General features: G+C 42.5%; 1 protein-coding gene across 1 annotated transcript in view; it reads left to right on the plus strand.

Moving 5' to 3' along the window:
• Positions 1 to 19,938, plus strand: part of SHISA6 (shisa family member 6) — a 288,148-nt gene that overhangs the window by 245,271 nt on the left and 22,939 nt on the right. The window contains exon 4 of the mRNA XM_068913835.1: positions 12,068 to 12,130. Coding sequence (XP_068769936.1) covers positions 12,068 to 12,130 — 63 coding nt within the window. The remainder of the gene's footprint in view (positions 1 to 12,067; positions 12,131 to 19,938) is intronic.

Genomic DNA, 19,938 nt, shown 5'->3' on the forward strand with positions numbered 1-19,938 from the left:
GACGAGCATCCAGGTGAACCAGATGTCTGTCTTGCCGCTGCCAGGAAGTTCTTGCAGCCAAATCCACTTTGCAAATTCTGCTGACAAATCTGCACTGGCTCCAGGTGTGAGAAACACTAACCTCCTGCTTGACCTTGCTATGCCAGCAAAACATGGAGCGTATGTGCAGCCCTACCAGCAGGTGATAACTTCTGCTGCCCTCAGGGTTGCTGTTCAGGGAGGTAGCACAGCGACATGAACAGACGGGGTGCTTCTGTCGAAGGATGCTGTGTTGCCCTTTAGAGGCTTTGCTGATGTGCATGAGACAGCAGGGTCTGCTTCATGGGAAAGGCCTAAATGAAGCTGAGCTAGTCAGTTAATCAGAGCCTTTCAAAGTTGCTTTGGTTTCTTGTTGCTTAAGTTTCAAACACCTGCAGTATGATTTTAAGAAGTGCTGACCTCCAACGAGCTGTCACAGACGCAACTAGACATGATGTTCTCTCTCTGCCTTGGCCAGCAAACTTGTAATGAACAGTAACAGGCCTGAGGTTGAACTGGCGGTGGAGGGAGGATTTCTTTTCTTCCCTGTGCTACTCTGTGGCCTTAGGGAAGTGATTCCACCTGTCTTCATCTTTTTCCTCACATGTAAACTAGGATTAATTATACGTGCCCTACCTTCCCCACGAAAGTGTTATGATTAATTAGCATCTGATTTGTGCTTGCAAAATCCTCTTAAAAATCCTCTGAGTGGTCTGAAAAATCTGACCTGTATGTTCCATGGTGGTTTCTCAAAAGTAATAAAACCTTGCAAATGCAAGTACAATCACTCTCTGGCTCTGATTAATCTGTGGCAACCAGACCCCGCCCTACCTACAGTGGGAGTCTGAAAGCCATTTATGAGGCTTAGATGAGTGCTAGAGGAAAGCCTGCATGGAAAATAACAGTTCCATAAACAGTACAGGATTTGGATGGCGTGGGATACTAAAGAACAGGGCCATTCACCACTTAATGAGGATTAAAATAACTCTTGAATAGCTGCCTTATTCCCTGAGCATCCTGTTCAATGAATGAGTCATAGGATTACAGTTGAAAAATAGGCTGGAATGGTGGAACAAAAAACTAACATAATGAATATCAAATTAAGGGTTTGTGAACAACCTTTAATCTGGCACCTCCAGCCTGTTAGTGAATGACATTTTTGACTTTAATAGTAGCTTAATCTTTATCGTTGTTGTCTTGTGTTTCCCTAGCTATAGCCCCTTTTTGGGGGGATCGGTTTGTTTGGGTATTATTAGCCAGGTGCAGAAACACTCTGCAAGCAGGTTATTCGTAGCATAAAAGTATAAAGTAATTATTGGCTAATGCACAAGCAAGACAGCTGGGATCTATTAGGCTAAGAGTTAGAATGAGCACCGTCTCTGATAAAGCACCCAGGGACCTTTACTGGCTAGTAGGTATTGTTCATGAGGGACTTGGCCTCCCTTGTTCCCTGGGATGGACTTTCAGTGTTGTGAGTTGCTGTCTGCCACTGTCTCCACTGGCACTGCTGACATGGGATGACTTGACCTGATGGCCTGACAATTCCCAGTTAGCCCCTGACCAGACTAACAAGCTTCCCTGTTTCATTTGTTCATTTTGTTTTGTTTTTTGTTTTGTTTCATTTTTCCCTCCCATTAGGATTTCATATCCTTCCACGTTGGTGTTTTTCCCTCTTGAATCCTGAATCACTACTGATCTTGTGTCAGAAATCAGATCTCTATTCCTAATTTTGCATTTCATATCCCTCTGCAGAATCAATGCCAATGCATCTCAATGCAATTCTTAACAGGAAAATGCTTTGTGTAGCAAAAGCTTTACTCCTGCTCTGCTCACCCAGGCACCCTGCTCAGCTTTGCTTGACCAGCAGAGCAGACGTTAAAGGACACTTACTCAAGAGTTCCCTTCTGGACTACAAATTATGAATAGAAAACAGCAGAAGGAAACAAGCAGTTGACAAACTAGTAGCTTTATGACAAAAGTATTTACATTCTTATCACCAGTTTTTGGTCTGCTTTCCTCCTTGCCTTCTGGGCCTGTCTTTCTTTTAGTTCCTAAAGCCTGAAGTCTTTTGTCATATTTAAGTACTCTGGAAGATTAGCTCTTGAAGGGGATTTTCTCTTCATTAATGCAGATGTCAAACATTTATCTTGTCATCAGAAAAATAAACCGCTTGTTTCATTCTTCTCTGAAAATCTCAGCTAGAGGATATGGTTGAAGGTAGGCAAATACTGAGGTTGCTGAAAAGACCAGAAAGGAGGAAGGAAAGTAAACATATTTCATAGGTGGATTACTCCTGTTTAGCCCATTTCTTTTCTCCTGTCATATATAAATTCCAGAAGACTTCCCAGTACTTTAATAAATATTGTAAAGCTAACATAAAATATTGCATGACTTTCAGGACCATCATATATCTGTAATAAAGTTGGCATGTATTAAAAATATCCTTGCATTGCAGTTTTTGTAGGGAACTTTATTAGCAAAGACAGGCTGGAAAATACACCATTTTCTTTCCAGATTTTGGCACTAGCTATTTTTTCTATTATAGAACAAAATAAATCTAGTTTTTATTAACAATAAACATATAAGAAATCATTGAGACTGAAAAAAAATATGCCCTGGAGAAGACTGAAACAAAGTATCAAAGGAAAGGTTGAATGCCTGTGCAAAAAGACCGTTCCTTAAGAGGATATGCTGTGCAGGAAGTGCAATAGGAGTTCATTTGAGGCTATTTAAAGTTTTCCTCATCAGTTACTAGTGGTTTTGCACCTCAAGACAGATAATTCAGTGAGTGATTTATGCTGCAAATTAGAGCTGTCAGTCCTGACCACTGGAAGAAGTGCTGCTTCTTTCAAAGTTCAGATCAATACCTCAGCAAATGAGAAGATCTGCCTCTGAGAAGAACTGGGATGAGAGGCTGTCAGGCACCTTCACATCCCGGGAAGTTTACTCAAGCATTCTGATTTCAGTTGCCCATTAAGAGTGCTACAGATCACCAAGGGGCCTGATCGTGACTTGCTCTAAGCACTCACAGTGCCCAACACTCAAAAACATCTGAGGGAGTTAATGTTGCCCAGATGCAAAAGTTGCTCAGCATGTGGCAGGACGATGCTTTCAGACAATAAATCATTCTATATGCTCACCAGGAAAATTCTCATTTCGTATGTTATCATCCACTGTTAAAAAGGTACTGGCACTTTTTAAAATCAATCTTTGGATGCCATAGCTGACACTAGACTCCCTTAAGTATTTCCAAAAATGCACATGCAATTTCAGCAAAACTTGAGGAATTATTAATTGAAAGATCTCTCTTCTCCATCTTCAAATGTAGTCTGGAGATCTAAGAAGAGAGGTTTTGGGGGAAGTTTAGGAGAGCACTCAGACTTTTCTCACATGTCCGTAACCTACACATCTGTCTCAGGAAAGAAAAAGGAAAAAGAGAAAAAGGAAGTCTTGCATACAGACTCATTTGCTGCCCTAAGAGCTGAACTATAGCCTTCCTCCACAAAAGACTTTCTTTTTCTGAGGATCTAAGTCCACAGTGACACCAGCAAAAGCAGAATCTTGGGGCCCCATCCCCAGTGTGTGCTAGCACAGGTGCCCTTGTGGCTGTGGGTTAGGGAGTCAGATCAGGGGACTGGTCCGGCTCAAAGCTCTCCAGAGCACTGTGCACGTTCTGTTCTCAGCTGAGCCAGTTCCCCAGAGTGGCTCATGGGGTGGCTGTACAGTCTCCTTTGCTGGTACATGATCAGGGCAGGAGACAGGGTTGCCCTGCTCCTTTCAGTGGCAGGTTACATTTGGGTTGGTTTCATTGTACTTTAAGTTAACGTAGATCCTCAGTAATGGATCCCATGCAGTAGCACTGAGAGCTTCTAGAGTCCTCAGCCAGGTTGATATATGTCACAGAGGAGTCACCTGAGCGTGGCAGCAAGGCCATGTAGGCAGATCCTTGTCTAGAGACATCCCTTCCTCCTCCCTACAAACTTAGTTTCCTTCTCACCTCAGAGAGATAAAACTTTTCCAGCCCTCCCTTGGCCTACACCTTCCTTCACACAGCCACCCACCATTATCCTTCATGCAGACCCAGTGTCCTATCCCCTCCAAAATCTTCTCTTCCCCTTTCATAAACAAACCCTGTCACAGCCTCCCCTTCTCCATGTGGGTGAAGTGTCATATTTCCCAGAGCAGCAGTTACTAGATTCACACATAAGCCACATATATAATCTCCTGAGATGCAGCATTTTTTTCCGGTTTTTTGTTCTCATTAGTGAATCCATGTCCTTTGCAAAGAAACTTGAAGTCTTTTAAGTTCCTGTCCGTTCACATGACTTCTCTCATATTGAAATGGGGCTGAAAGCACTGGTTTACCTTCCATCTTTGTAAAGTCCCTTTCTTTCTGCTGATTATTGTTATCTGATTACTCTTCCAGCCGTGCTCAGAAATTTCTTCTTGTGGTCTGGTGATTCAGAGCACTATGCATCCTTTATATCCCTAATGGAGTTCCTTGTAAATAGCTTTGAACTCAGATCCTTGTCTCTACAATAGATATGCTTCTGCCTAACTGGCACTTCACAATTACCAGCATTATCTTGTTAAACTTGAAGAGGTGCCGAAAGCTCAGCTATCATTTTGAAGCATTTTATAGCTTTGAAAGTGTTTATCGTAGGCTACAAAAGTGTTAAATGATGCCCAGTGCTGCATTCAGATGCCTGATTAGTTCAGCCACATGAAAATGCCAATAATTCAGGGTCTGGGTATTTTTATATGCCAGTTTTTAAGCAGTGGCCTCAGAGAACCTGAGTTTTTTAGAGGAAAAGAAAGGAAATAAAGAACGTGGAATGAAATGGAATGCTGATCAGAATCACAAGACAATATGAACGTAGTCATGCTGATATGGGTGTTATCACTGTCCTCAGCAAAGACACTACTTCATCTAGGAGTGAGGTTGCCAGAGCAAGTAACATCATTAGAGTATTCTGTGTTTACAGGAGAGAAAAACATCTTTCTTTGCTTCTGGCAAAACGAATGTGTACAAGTTTTGTCAGTTACTGTTTTAAACACTTGCATTTCACACAGAGAGGTGTCTCACAGAATCACAGAATCGTTTAGGTTGGAAGGGACCTCTGGAGATCATCTAGTCCAACCGCCCTGCTCAAGCAGGGTCCTCTAGAGCACACTGCACAGGATCACATCCAGACGGGTTTTGAATATCTCCAGCGAAGGAGACTCCACTACCTCTCTGGGCAAACTGTTCCAGTGCTCAGGCACCCTCACAGACAAGAAGTTTTTTCTCAGGTTCAGGTGGAACTTCCTGTGGTTCAGTTTGTGCCCGTTGCCTCTTGTCCTGTCGCTGGGCACCACGGAGAAGAGGCTGGCCTCATCCTCTTGACACTCCCCCTTCACATACTTGTACACGTTGATGAGATCCCCTCTCAATCTTCTCTTCTCCAGCCTCTACAGGCCCAGCTCTCGCAGCCTTTCTTCAGAGGAGAGGTGCTCCAGTCCCCTCATCATCTTTATAGCCCTCCGCTGGGCTCTCTCCAGGAGTGCCATGTCTCTCTTGTCCTGGGGAGCCCAGAACTGGACACAGCACTCCAGGTGAGGCCTCCCCAGGGCTGAGGAGAGGGGCAGCATCACCTCCCTCCACCTGCTGGCAACACTCTGCCTAATGCACCCCAGCATACCATTGGCCTTCTTGGCCACAAGGGCACATTGCTGGCTCCTGCTGAACTTGTAGTCCACCAGCACTCCCAGGTCCTTCTCGGCAGAGCTGCTTTCCAGCAGGTCAACCCCCAGCCTGTACTGCTGCATGGGGTTATTCCTCCCGAGGTGCAGGACCTTGCACTTGCCTTGGTTGAACTTCACGAGGTTCCTCTCCGCCCAGCTCTCCAGCCTGCCCAGGTCCCTCTGGATGGCAGCACAGCCTTCTGGTGTGTCAGCCTCTCCCCCCAGTTCAGTATCATCAGCAAACTTGCTGAGGGTGCCCTCTGTCCCTTACTCCAGGCCATGGAGGAATACGTTGAACACGACTGGAGCCAGGACTGACCCCTGGGGGACACCACTAGCCACAGGCCTCCAACTTGACTCTGTGCCATTCACCACAACCCTCGGAGCTCGGCCAGCCAGCCAGTTCTCAGTCTACTTCACCGTCCCCTCATCTAGCCCACACTTCCTGAGCTTACCTAGGAGGATGTGATGGGAGACAGTGTCCAAAGCCTTGCTGAAGTCCAGAAAGACAACATCCACTGCTCTGCCCTCACCTACCCAGCCAGTCATTCCGTCATAGAAGGCTATCAGATTGGTCCAGCATGCTTTCCCTTTGGTGAATCCATGCTGACTACTCCCGATCACCTTCTTGTCCTCCACATGCTTAGTGATGACCTTCAGGAGGAGCTGTTCCATCACCTTTCCAGGGCTGGAGGTGAGGCTGACAGGCCTGTAGTTCCCTGGCTCCTCCTTCTTGCCCTTTTTTCCAAAAAAAAAAAAAGGAGTGGAGTGACACTGGCTTTCTGGCTTTCTTCCAGGCCTCAGGCACCTCTCCTGATCTCCAGGACCTTGCCAAGATGATGGAGAGTGGCCTAGTGATAACATCCGCCAGCTCCCTCATCACTCGTGGGTGCATCCCATCGGGGCCCATGGATTTATGGATGTCAAGTTTGGACAGAAGATCTCTAACCCGATCCTCCTCGACCAAGGGAAATTTTCCTTTCTCCAGCCTTCCTCTCTTGTCGCCAGGGTCTGGAATTCCTGAGGACTGGCCTTAGCAGTGAAGACTAAAGCAAAGGCAGCATTCAGCAACTCTGCCTTCTCTGTACCCTTTGTCACCAGGGCACCCGCCCCATTCAGCAGCGGGCCCACATTTTCCCTAGTCTTCCTTTTGCTAGTGATGTACTTGAAGAACCCCTTCTTGTTGTCCTTGACATCCCTTGCCAGGTGTAATTCCAACTGGGCCTTAGCCTTCCTCGTTGCATCCCTGCACACTCTGACAACGTCCCTGCATTCCTCCCAAGTGGCCTGTCCCCTTTTCCACATTCTGTAGACTTCCTTCTTCTGTTGGAGTTTGGCCAGGAGTTCCTTGCTCATCCATGCAGGTCTCCTGCCCGCTTTGCTGGACTTCTTACTCAGAGGGATGCACCGATCTTGAGGCTGGAGGAGGTGATAATGCTTGAATATTAACCAGCTTTCTTGGACCCCTCTTCCTTCTTGGGCCCTCCTTAAGTAGGTCCCTGAAGAGGCCAAAGTTAGCTCTCCTGAAGTGCAGGGTTGTGATCCTACTTATTGCCCTGCTCCCTCCTCGTAGGATCCTGAACTCCACCATCTCATGGTCACTGCAGCCAAGGCTGCCTCCAGCCTGCACATCTCCAACTAGTCCTTCCTTGTTTGTTAGTACAAGGTCCAGCAGCACACCTCTCCTCCATCACCTGGGTCAAGAAATTATCATCAATGCTCTGCAGGAACCTCCTCAACTGTTTGTGTCTTGCTTTGTTGTTCCTCTAGCAGATGTCCCGGTGGTTGAAGTCTCTCATGAGAACTAGGGCCTGTGATTGTGAAACTACTTCCAGGTGTCTGCAAAAGGCCTCATTTACTTCCTCTTCCTGATCAGGTGGCCTGTTACAAACACCCACAACTGTGTCATTCATGTTAGCCCACCCTTTAATCCTTACCCATAAGCTCTCAGCTCACTCGTCATCCACCCCTAGGCAGAGTTCCATACATTCTAGTTGCTCCCTCACATAAAGAGCAACTCCACCACCTCGTCGTCCTGGCCTGTCTTTCCTAAAAAGCATGTAGCCATTCATGACAACATTCCAGTCATGTGAGCTATCCCACCATGTCTCTGTAACTGCAATGAGATCACAGCCCTATGACTGCACCACGATCTCTAATTCTTCCTGTTTGTTCTCCATAGTGTGTGCATTGGTGTTCAGGCACTTCAGAGAGGTATTCAAGCATGCCGATTTCCCAGGAGGGGTGCAAGAGGTTCCTCCATAATCGTGTCTTGTTGGCACTTCCTTGACTGCATAGACTTGCTGGAGGTATCCCCACTTGAGCCCTGCTTTGCTGTCTGAGTGGTGTCTATAACTCTCCCCTTCTCCCATCTTTCCTTATCAGATAACTGATAAAATAACTGGTGGACACCAAGTTGAACATGAGTCAGCAATATGCCCCTGCAGCTAAAAAGGCCAACAGCATCCTGGGCTGTATTAGGAAGACTCTTGCCTGCAGGTCGAGGGAGGTGATCTTTCCCCTCTGCTGAGTGCTGATGAGCCCACATCTGGAATACTGTGCCCATTTCTGGGCTTCCCAGCACAAAAGACATATGGACATACTGAAGCAAGTCAAGTGAACGGCCACAAAGATGATTAAGGGAGTATCTGTCATATGAGAAAAAGCTAAGAGAATTGGGATATTTTAGAATGAAAAAGAGAAAGATAGGGGGGATCCTCTTAACTTCTTCAGTAACTTCTTTCCTTTGAGGGTGCCTGAGCCCTGGAACAGGTTGCCCAGAGAGGTTACGGAATCGCCTTCCCTGGAGATATTCAAAACCCATCTGGACGTGATCCTGTGCAGTGTGCTCTAGATGACCCTGCTTGTGCAGGGAGGTTGGACTAGATGATCTCCAGAGGTCCCTTCCAGTCTCAACCATGCTGTGATTCTGTGTGATTCTGTGATCTTTTCAATTTATGTAAATACCTCATGGGGGAAAGTAAAGAAGTTGGGGTCACAATCTTAGTGGCATTCAGTAACAAGATAAGTGGCAATGGGCACAATTTGAAATGCATAAGAAAATACTTTTTTACTGTGAGTCTGGTCAAACACTGGAACAACTTACATTGGCAGGTTGTGGAGTCTCCATCCTTGGAGATATTCAGAACTCCACTGGAAAAGGTCAACTGAGCAACTGAGCAACCTGCTCTAGCAGAACCTGATCAGCAGAAAAGCTGTTATAAGAGGGAAACAGAGTGTTCAGTTGTTCTTATGCCATACAGACAGCCCTAATGGCAACTGTACACAGCAGCTACCTTTGTAACCAAAGACCCTAAAAATTCTGCACAGAGGACTTGCCCAAAGTTACATAACTAGCAGTCTCAGCAGCCTAGCTGCTGCCTACAATGACTAAACACCACTCTAAGAGTAAAATTCAACACATGTTCCTGTCTAACTATGTCATGAACTAAATCTGAGTGACGTCTATACATACTGGCCCAGAATTTAGCTCTATAGCTTTTCAGAAGCACAGAATATTTAAACTACAAGAGAGAAGAGCTGAGCTGCTGACCAAGAGGCCTCATGATCTAGAAATATCAACATGTGGAGCAATTTTCTAATAATATATTGTTTTCTTAGTCTATCAGAAAAATAGGAAAAAATCTGATAAGAACTGAAGCCAAGTAATTCAGATCAGAAATAAAGTATATTATAATTTTTGGTAATGAGGACTAAAAATATTGCATTTATTTATTTTAGGTATATGTCAGACTTACTATCATGTACATTCTTTTACACTCATATTACTGAAAAGTCTGTTTGAACTCAAACAACAACCAGAACCTGATGCAGACATTAGTGAGTGAGATTCTGCGCCAGGCCTGCTGGAGACTGGATGAAATCCTATCTGATCCCATGCTACAGATCTCTGAAACTGCCTCCAGACTGTTAGAGGGATTCCAGAAATATCAAAGCTTTTGTTTTTTTCCACCCATCCTCATGTTCATTCTGTCACATTAAAGTGAAATGAGAATACAGAGGAACAGAAACTGAAAAAAGCTGCAAAAGTAATTACCAGAGAATTTTAGCTTGCTAAAAGTAACCAGCAGTGGGAGATCCAAAGGAAAATTCTAACTTGAGAGGATCTGTAGGCCACTTATTCAAGGACATTTTAGATGCTTATGTGAATCTGGACACCTTTCAAGTTTTGCTCATCCCATGCTAGTAGTTGGGATGATATCCATTCTATATTTTCAGCTGGCTGTGTATCTAAAGAGTGCCTATTTTCTAGATAGAGATGTAAGTAAGCTAACGTGTCCAGTCTGTTATCATCCAAATAAATAACCTCTGATTTTAGTCCTGACTGTACTTAGATATTCAGCATGCTGTGCAGGAACACAAACTTCCAGTGAGGTATTGTAAGTAGGAGCAAACATGGATTTATCAGGAGCAAATCATGTCAAGCTAATCTAATTTTTTTCTACAATAGGATACTGGGTTCAGTGGCCAGGGAGGAACAGCTTACATTAGGGATCATGACATTAGCAAGGTTTTCAGTAGTTTCTGGGAAAATAATATGAGATGAATATGGAAAATGTGGTCTATAATGAATCTCTATAGCGTAGATGCCACAATGGTTGGATAACCATAAATTGCAAGTAAATATCACTAGAAGGATTAACTGATGTAGTTCTGCATGTAGGCTTCTTTTTAATGATCAGCATGATGGAATAAGAATCTGCTTATTAAATTTGCAGATGACAGGAAGCCTGGAGGACTGTAGGTCTATTAGAGGATGGGATTAGAATTTGAAATGTTATTGAGAAATTGGAGAAATAGACCAGAAAACAAAAAGATTAAATGGAGAAAAATGATAAATGTTAAGCTGAAATAGGAATAGTAAAAAGCCATTGTATATGTTGGAGAATGATTGGACAAGTAGCAATTATTTGGAAAAAACACCAAGGAGTCATAAAGGATCACAAACTTGATGTGAACCAGTCATTTCATGTTATTATGAAAAAGGAAAATATCGTGCAAGGTTATGTGAATGAGGGTAAAGAACAGGAAAAATCCAAACACTCCACTCTGTACTGGTAAGGTCTCAGGTCAGAAACATGTCCTGGTTTCTATATCACACTTGAGAAGGATGTAGGTCAATTAGAGAGTGCACAGGGGACTAAAGTGGAAACAATCAAAGGTGAAGCAAGCAAGCTTTATAGGGAAAAAAAGGAAACGGTGTCATTTATCCTGAAGAGTAAAATTAAGAGGGTACATGATAACAGTTTTGCCATGAAGAACTGTTGCCAAAATAAAGGAAATGATCACCATGTCCCTGGTAGACAGGAAAGAAGCAATGGGCCTAAAAGGTAGTTGGAAAGGCCCAGTGAATAGGTCTCCTGGGGAGGAAGTGAAACCTCCAGAGGAAGTTTTAAGAATAAGTTTGACATCAGACTAGTTCATGCTGCACTGCTAGAGGATGAGATCCAAGGAGGTATCTTGAAGTCTCTTCCCTGCTTTACTTTGATTCTGTAACTAGCCATAAAGATTCAGATAAAGCCAGTTCTTGCTTTATTGAGACTAGTCTGGAAACTTCATATGATACAAGAAGTTTATCAGCAGTCAGTTATCTAATTTTTTTTTTATTATTGCAGTGAGAAAAAAAGAAAGATGCATTCCAACCCAAGGGGTTGTTACTAATCAAAGTGGCAGCAGTTGCACTGCCGTTGATAGTTCATTGCTACTTTGCAAAAAAATGCATAATACGGAATGAAGCAGGTCTCACACTGCTCTTACCATTCAAGGGAGTGACATCTCCAGCCAATATGCAGCTATTGAATTCTACTTCCTGCGTTTGTAAAGCCACTTATTTGATCCTTCTCATTACTCACACAGGACATTGCTGTTGTGATGGTTGTGGTCATACTGGGAGAGTCTGTTTTTCAGGTGTTGGGGGCCAATGTTATGTATAGCTTTGCATTGGAAGAAGATGCAGCACCAGAATAAGGGCTATGAGGTTCCAGGAATTCCCAGGAATGCACAACTGATGTTGATATATAAATCATGATTTGTTCCTGTTTGGACATGCTTCTTACCTTTGCAGACAACTCTAATTTGCAGGCTCAGCAGAAGGGGAGCAGTTTCCCATTATCGTGTTCTTTTAGCATCTGGAATTTTAAGTGAACAACATAACAGAATCTTCTGGTTTCTTAAGCATTTTCTTCTCCCTTCTTTAATCATTCTGAGATTTCCTGTAAATACTGTGAGCTGTAATTATCATCTGCAGATCAGTGAGTTTGCTAAGCTGTTTCTTAAAGGGATTTTTTTTTTCTGTGAATTTCAGATGACCAAGAACAAAATTATAGTCACCTGATACTAAACAGTGCCACCCAGACACCTACACATGGTAAGAGAAAACAAAGAGCAAAATTACACATGTTGTAACTTTTCTCTGCCAACCAGTAACATTTACTGGTATCAAAGTATGTTTAATGTTAATTGAACAAGTCCTGTGGCAATGATGCATGAATAATGTATTCCATTAACATTAAACATAGGACCATATTTTTCATTGCTACACACAATTAAATATGGCCTAATCTTTTACAGCTTTACCTATTAACCTTGTGTTTCCCCATGTCTGGTTGCTCCTTTCTCACTTCCATATCAGCAAGGTGCTCTCAGATTTAACAGGCCAAAACAGTAAAAATGGTAACCAAAGAAAAGTCCTTCTTGTTAGCCAAGCCAGTCAACTGATAGTGCTGATTGTGCAGCATTAAGTAGGTTAGAAAGACAGTGAATGCAGGGCAAGGGCTCCTGAGCTTTTGGCATTGCAGTATAAGGCCCGAGCTTAGTTTCACAGCTAACTCCAAGCAGTCCAGCCCACACCTAACATGGATCTGGCTGGAATGATCTACTGAAGCCCCTGATTCACTACACAGTGTCCCCCTAGTTTCTAATATACAGGATAGGTAAAACCATGAAGAAATCCAGGACTCCCACTGCCCTCTTTTCACAAACAGAAGTGCCTCTTTCTAACCCATTTCCTGTGTTTACTCTTTCACAACATTCCAGGCACTTTATTATTATTATTTTTATTATTATTTTATTTTTATTTTTTGGTGGGAAACTGACATTTCACCGGCCTTAGGAACTTATGAAATGCAGAGCAGCTGTCATGACCTTACACCCACTGCAGGATGGACCAGCACTGACCTATCTCCTGAACCTCAGACCTAACACCTCAGGAGATATCTGGGGCAGCCTATCACCACCGTAGCCTGTCCAGTCATCTCTTCAAAGGCTGAGAGAAGCCCTTCCAGAACTTCTCCAAAGCTTCCCTGCATTTGGTCTTTAAACATAGAAGACAGCTTCTTAAGTGTGAATCCTCCTGCTGATATCACTTTTGTTGAGCTATGGAAGGCCTGGCTTTTCATTTGTGTCACCTCTATATGTGGTTCAGCACATTCATTGCCAGCTCTCTATCCATCCCTCTCTCTTCTTGACTTAATAAACTTGTGGATCCACCTGTTATTCTTTGGCCAGTAGTTTCAACAGTTTAGCTGTTTCTCAAAGATACCCCTTTGTTCTCCCCCCTTAAGGTTCCACTGTCTCATCCCCAATGGGAGAAGTGCTTTTGTTTCCACCTTGGCCAGCATCCTTACTCCTCTCTGTTCAGCCCTCTCCCTCCACCCTTTCTACCTCTTTGACTCTCACCCCTCTTCTGCCTTATCTCCTTCCTCCCTTTGACTTCCTTGGCCCCAGCTTAGCAGAGTCGAGCATGGACAGAATGTCACTCCCTGCAGTGCAGCAGTCACAGACCAGCCAGTCAAATCAGAAGCACCTTCAGCTTCCTAAAGCAACCTTCCTTCTCCATCCAAATCAAGATCACCCATTTCCACCCAAATCAGTTGTTTCCCCTACCTCTGTGGAACCAGTCCAGCCTCTGACTGCACCCCGTCCTCTCTGCTTACCTCCCTATTGATCTGCTACCTTATCTTGGCCTCCTCCATGTTCTTCCCTGCATTATTTACCCTCTGAATGTGAGATATTCATCTAACATTTGCATATGGAGCCACCTCTCTTCTGGGGAAGTGGTAAGTGATGAGTAAATCTCATCATAGTATGTTGGTTCACACTTCCTGTAGCTCTGAATCTCTGTATTTAATATTCTTTTTGTTATGGCATTTGATAAATAGTCTGGAATTAATTTATTGTGAAAGCTGTATGTTGCATAGAAACTTACACAATTCTTTGTTGTAAAAGAGGATGGGAGAACAATTGCTGTTGGAAAGGTCACCTCAAATCTTTGATTTTTCCCCTTCCTACAAGATGGGTCAGGCTGCTCTTTGACCCTCAAGTATCTTTCAGTTGTAAGACTATATGTTTTTTTCCACCTCCCAAAAAGCACAGGAGAAGAAATGGCAGCTTTAAACCTGGTAGTAGCCTGGGAGTATTGAACATGAATTGATAGCCTCGAACACTGCTTAGAATACTTACTTTTGTTTGCATTTTGACTTTTTTAATACAAATGATAAGAGAAGAAAACCTGAGATACAGTGATCGGGCTGGCATTGTATTATCTTCTCTTTGGGATCCCAGGCCTGCCCAGGAGGGCCAGACGAATCCAGTTTACCTGTGTCTCTGCCCAAAAGTTTTTATATTATGTCCATTGCCACGGTCCTTGTTACATTCAATAACTCAAAATAACAACATATTCCAAAACAGTTAAACTTCTCTCTGGACCTGACAGATGCTTTCCTTTTTTATGTACTTGAGAGACAAAATCAAAGCAGACATATTCATGATTTTAGATTAGTGAGTTCCAGTTTTTCGCCCTCTATTCTCATGTCTACTCTGTATCTTAATAGTTTGCTTATGCAAAGCAGATTGAATGGTCTGACTCCAAATAGCTGTATGATTAGGAGTTACATTTTGATCATAAGTTATGCAGGTGGTCATGGACACTTACATTCATGATATTCACGTGTGCTGTTGCTGGTCATCCATTACTTGGTGTGCTAAAAATGTTTGGACCTTTCCAATAAGAAATCAAGGGAGCATTTGGTATTCATAATTTATTGCTGAAATTCTGAGATACGTTAACAAAGCCACAGATATAATTTAATTCCCTTCCTGGATAGGACATGGTATATATTTTCTGTATGATTCTGCAATTCGTAGGTGGACATTACTCATCTCTTTCTTCCTAAACAGTTTGTGAGTTCTGTTTCCTACCCAACCTCTAGGCACCCAGCACATAATGGCACCATCTGCAAAGAGCAGGAGAAGGGAAAGAAAACTGTGCGATGCTCAGACAAGCTCTGCATTGCGTGTGACTGATGGTCACTCTAAACTGAAGCGAAATAATCAAAAAAATGTTCTCAAGTTACCGTGACAAAACAAGCACAACAGTGGATGCAAATGACATGCCACTACAAAAAAAAAAAAAAAAAAATTGCTAACACAGAGTGTAACTTTATCCAGAAAAGTCATAAAATTCCTCCCATGAATGGAAAAGCTCCCCACAACATCCCCAAAAGACTGCCTCACCCATCAGGGATACACTTTACACAGTACACATGAAAGAAAGCATGAGTTGTTGCAAACTGTGGCATACCTGTCAGAATGAGTGTTCAGATGCTCGGGGCTGATGACCTCTGTCCCATCTTCCACCACCCTAGAAACTCCACAGGTTCCTTACCTTCTCCTATAACTCCCGTTAAAATACCAGAGTCTGCAGACTTGCATAATCTTGGGACTGAGCTGGGGAGGCTCTCTACAACCCAGCCATGTCAGAAATTGGACCCAGGGCTCTGCAAGGGGCCTCCTCATTTACAAGGAATGATGAAGGCCAAGTCCCTCAAGCTCCACTTTCCCTTTTCTGTAGTGGCTACTCCTTTACAAAGATAGAGCAAAATGCACCAGCTTATCTCTTTCTTCAAAGCTCTTGGGAAACACAGTGCCCATCTGCTTGGATGGTGAGCCAGAACATCTCTTCCCAGGCATTGTTCAGTCTGTTTGGGGTCACTGTGGATTTAGTAATCTCTTGGAGATTCTTTGGTCAGGGCATCTCCAGGATCAGAGATGCTATTAGACTACAAAGAGCAATAGGATCTTAGTGTGAAGGAGTGATCCAGATGTGCTGTTGCAGTGAAGCAGCTACTCTGCTAAACAGCTTTCTAGGAATAACCTGCTGTATCCCACATGCTTGGCAACTTCATCCTTGTTCAGTTGAGGGACCCACCCCATCGGAGCAGGCTGTGCATCTACAGGATTAGTGATACGGTTACACTGAATTCTTCTGATGCAGGAAGGAATGCCTACTAATTAATGACGAGACTGTATATAATCTACTCTGTCAGGCTGCCATCATTTAATTAGTGTAATGTTGTTTGTAACACAGCTAACAGTTAGAAGAAAATGTCCCTTTCCCCTCTGCCTATCTATCAGGAAGGGTTTTCTGTGTTTGGAAAATGTGATATGCTGGGGAAGACAATTTCCAGTGAAGATCGCGTGACCACAAACAAGTGGGTCTGTCAAACCATGGTCTGCAGTACCAAGATCTCATTTCTGCTGTTGTTGAGGCCTCTGAACTAGCTAGAATTGCTGTGGGTCTCCCACATCGAAAAGAAGGTTAGTTTTCTTCCGGTGTAGGACCCTTTATGCACCTAATTCACTTTGAGTACACTTAATGCCCCGTTATAAAGATACCTGCACTCCTTTGGAAACCTCATTCTAAATGCTGCTTTCACTGATGTACTTCAGACCTCAGTTCCACTGAAATCATAAGTTTGATGTTGGTTTCATTAGCTCTAGACGTTAGTTTTACATCAGCTGCAGATTTTTAATTCTAAATGAAGAACTCTATACCTGTATTTTGGAAAGATGTAGTGATTTTGCATGTAAAAGGTAAAGGTGAATACTAAAGTATTTATTTCTGTGTATAGCCAAATTTTGCACATGAAATGAAGGTATATCTTTTGATACATTAATTTATCTTATTAGCTATTCAAACCTTATGCAAAATAAGCTCATAAAACCATTTTATTATGCAAAAATAAAATAAGAAAAATATGAAGATAAGGGTACGGAGAAGGACTGGGGCAGCATAGCATTACCTATAACAGAAACAGTCTGCCTGGGCTCAGTCTCTGTAAAGCTTATTATTTTATTTTTTATTCCTGCTTAACTTTAATCTCATTATAGTTAGTGCATATTTAATTATGTTAAACCACCAAGAGTCTTGTATAAACATTTTTTTTTTATATCTGCATAAATAAACAAGCAAATTGGTAAATAATGTAGTTAGTAGGAAGTTCATATCATAATTTTTTTACCAGTTCATTGCATTTTTTAATTATCTCTGAAAGTACTGGATAAACCACTACAAGCGGCGAATGGCTTCACTTCAAGGTTTTAATTTGGTCAAGTATCTTTCCACAGATGATATCTGAGTTTGCTCTGATGGAGGCAAGTTTAATTTTATTGCTGTAGCCATGTGACCGTTAAACAAATTCCTAAGTACGTGTGTATCTTTTTTTAGCTCTCTTCCTCTCATTCCTTCTTCCTACATTCCCTCCTTCCTTCCTTCCTCCCCTCCTCCCTCCATCTCTCCCTCCTTCCTTTCTTTCTCTTTCAATCTTTCTCTTTCTCTTTCTCTTTCTTTCTCTTTCTTTTCCTTTCCTTTCTTCCCTCCTTCTTTCTTTCTTTCAGAAATTCACAACATCTTCCTTCCTACACAGTAATAGGGCTTTGGGGAAATACATTGCCAAAATAACTCTTGCATCAATTTTCTAACATCAGACCAGAAGCTTCAATTTGGGACAATCCCAGAAGATATGGAAATGATTCCCTATACTGTCACATCTCCTCCAGCAATTTGTTGAGAGTTTTGTATCTATTGTGTTTAAGACATTGTTTACAAAATCAGAACAATTAAGGACTGTTTAAATTAGATTTATCCCCAGTAGAAATATATAAGAGAAAATTAAAAGATAATCAGAGCTCCAGAATATAACCTACAGAACAGACACATTATGCACACTGTTCTTTTTGCCAAGCAGCAGGGCATTAATGACAGTGGGAAGAGAAATGAACCAGGTAATCTGGGAGGACTGGACAATACACTGCCAGCTTTTTGATCCATATAAGTTGCCATTTGTGATGCGGGTACCAGTGGTAATCCATGATTCAGCTGCTGTGTACACCAGCTTTGCAAAGTGAAGTGCCCAGGGAAGGACTTCATTGTACCACAGCTCCAGTTGCAGTGAGCAACCCTCTACCTGAAAGCAGACAGAAGACTTGAATGGCAATTTTCTTCAGAGGATTCAGCGTTACAGCAACTATTTTCTTCCTTAAAGACTAATTACTTTGTGGCTTTAGATAAAAAAAAAAAAAAAATCTTTTTTTTCATAATCTGTACATTAGAGGAGTTAAAACAGGGTCCCAACTCTCTGTGAAAACCATCTGCTGAGCATGGAGTCCTTCCTTTGCAGAAGAATATTGTCATGCAAGCCTAACCCATGTTCCAGCCAGCAAATGATCATCAGGAATAAAGCACTGGGAGTTCATGGACTGAATCTTTGTTATGTAACTGTGCCTCCATTCTTACCTTGACTTCTTTTGGAGAAACCTGAGGAACTTTCTCTCTGCAATAATACATATGTTAAGTAAAGGGTCAGTATAGGCAGAATAGCTCTGATGCTGGCCTGAGATTGCTTTTATGGAAGTAGAGGACCTTGAACCATAAACAAGGAGAAGCAGCATATGTATCCTAAATGAATGTGAGTGGTGAGAAAGATCAAAATTTCTGGAGATCAAATCACAGCATCATAAAAAATGGGCTATGAGACAAATGTTTCTTTTCCATTTGCATTGTTAGAAGTGCTATTAATGTGAAACTGCCTATGATTTACCCAGAAGGAAGACTTTCTTCCCATAATATTTTGAAGTTCCCTTCAGCACCTGCAGCCTACCTTGGAGACTTGAGCCTCACATAGTCCCAAAAGGGAAGAATTCTACATGGCCCACTGGACCTGAGACACATCAGTTGTGTCTCTCAGCAACTGAAGCAACTATGAAATTATTCACCTACCTAACCTGCTGTCAGGACCAATGTATTTGTGTTTTTGAGTCAAGAACTTCTCCCTGGAGTTCAAGCTTTGAGCGTGAGGCACTCTCAGAGTTCGAAGGAGTTAACAGATTGACATTTTTCAGTTACATAGTCTCAAAATTGGCAACAATGAATCCTGACCCCAGCTCTGCACAGTTCTACATGCTGGCTGCTCTGATTCCAGACTCATATGTTGTTTTCTGTATCCCTATGAAAAAGCAGACAACCTGAGAAAATGTGAATATATCTTTTCCTATGATTATTCAGTGCAATCCTACTTTTTGAAAGCTACCTTCTGATTTTCATTTGCAACATTATTTCATTCTGTGTTGTAGTATGTAACTATGCCATGCCCTGCTAAACACTGCGTGTATTCAGAAACATCTACCTGTCAGTGGACCCTGAGCGGTATGATTCAGGTATATTATTGCACTGTGTGGCTGTATGGTAGCATATGAGGACATCATTTGCAGTGTGGTGATATAGTTCATCGTTGCCTCTTACCCTTTCAGATTGTGGTTCAATTCTCAGCAATGAGCCATGAATTAGCTAATCCTAGAGCCATCCTGATACCCAAGAGATTTTCTTTTTCATTAACTGGATTTTAAGTCCCACATCTCCAGATTGTGTAAATGAGAGATGCTCTTCACTGGAAAGCTGCTCATTTACTCCACAGAGGATCTGATGTATGAATCTCTCTCTGAGATTCTTCATAAGAAATGCAAAAGACTCTTTTTGTAACGTAAGAAGTATGAAAACATAAATATACCCCCTGAAAAAGCTGAAGATGTCCTTTGTAAATTTTAATTCTAGTCTGAAAACGTTAATTCTGTGCCTGTTATAGTAGGTCATTTCTAGGATGACTGAGGAGATGTAAAGACTTGGCACAATAGGCTACCAAACATCATCAGCTCCTACCATATTTTTCTGAGGAATGTATTCTTTTGCAAGAGCTTGTATCAGAATTGGAGAAGATTGTTGTGTCTGAGGCTTCAAATGGCTGAGCAGAAGGCAGTGCTGGGGAGCAATGTGTGCTTTGAATGAGCTGAAGCTGAGCAGCAGAAGGCTTGGTTGTATCAGCTTCTCCTAGGTGACATTAT

Source organism: Struthio camelus, chromosome 19 (genome assembly GCF_040807025.1).
Source record: "Struthio camelus isolate bStrCam1 chromosome 19, bStrCam1.hap1, whole genome shotgun sequence".
Taxonomy (NCBI): domain Eukaryota; kingdom Metazoa; phylum Chordata; class Aves; order Struthioniformes; family Struthionidae; genus Struthio; species Struthio camelus.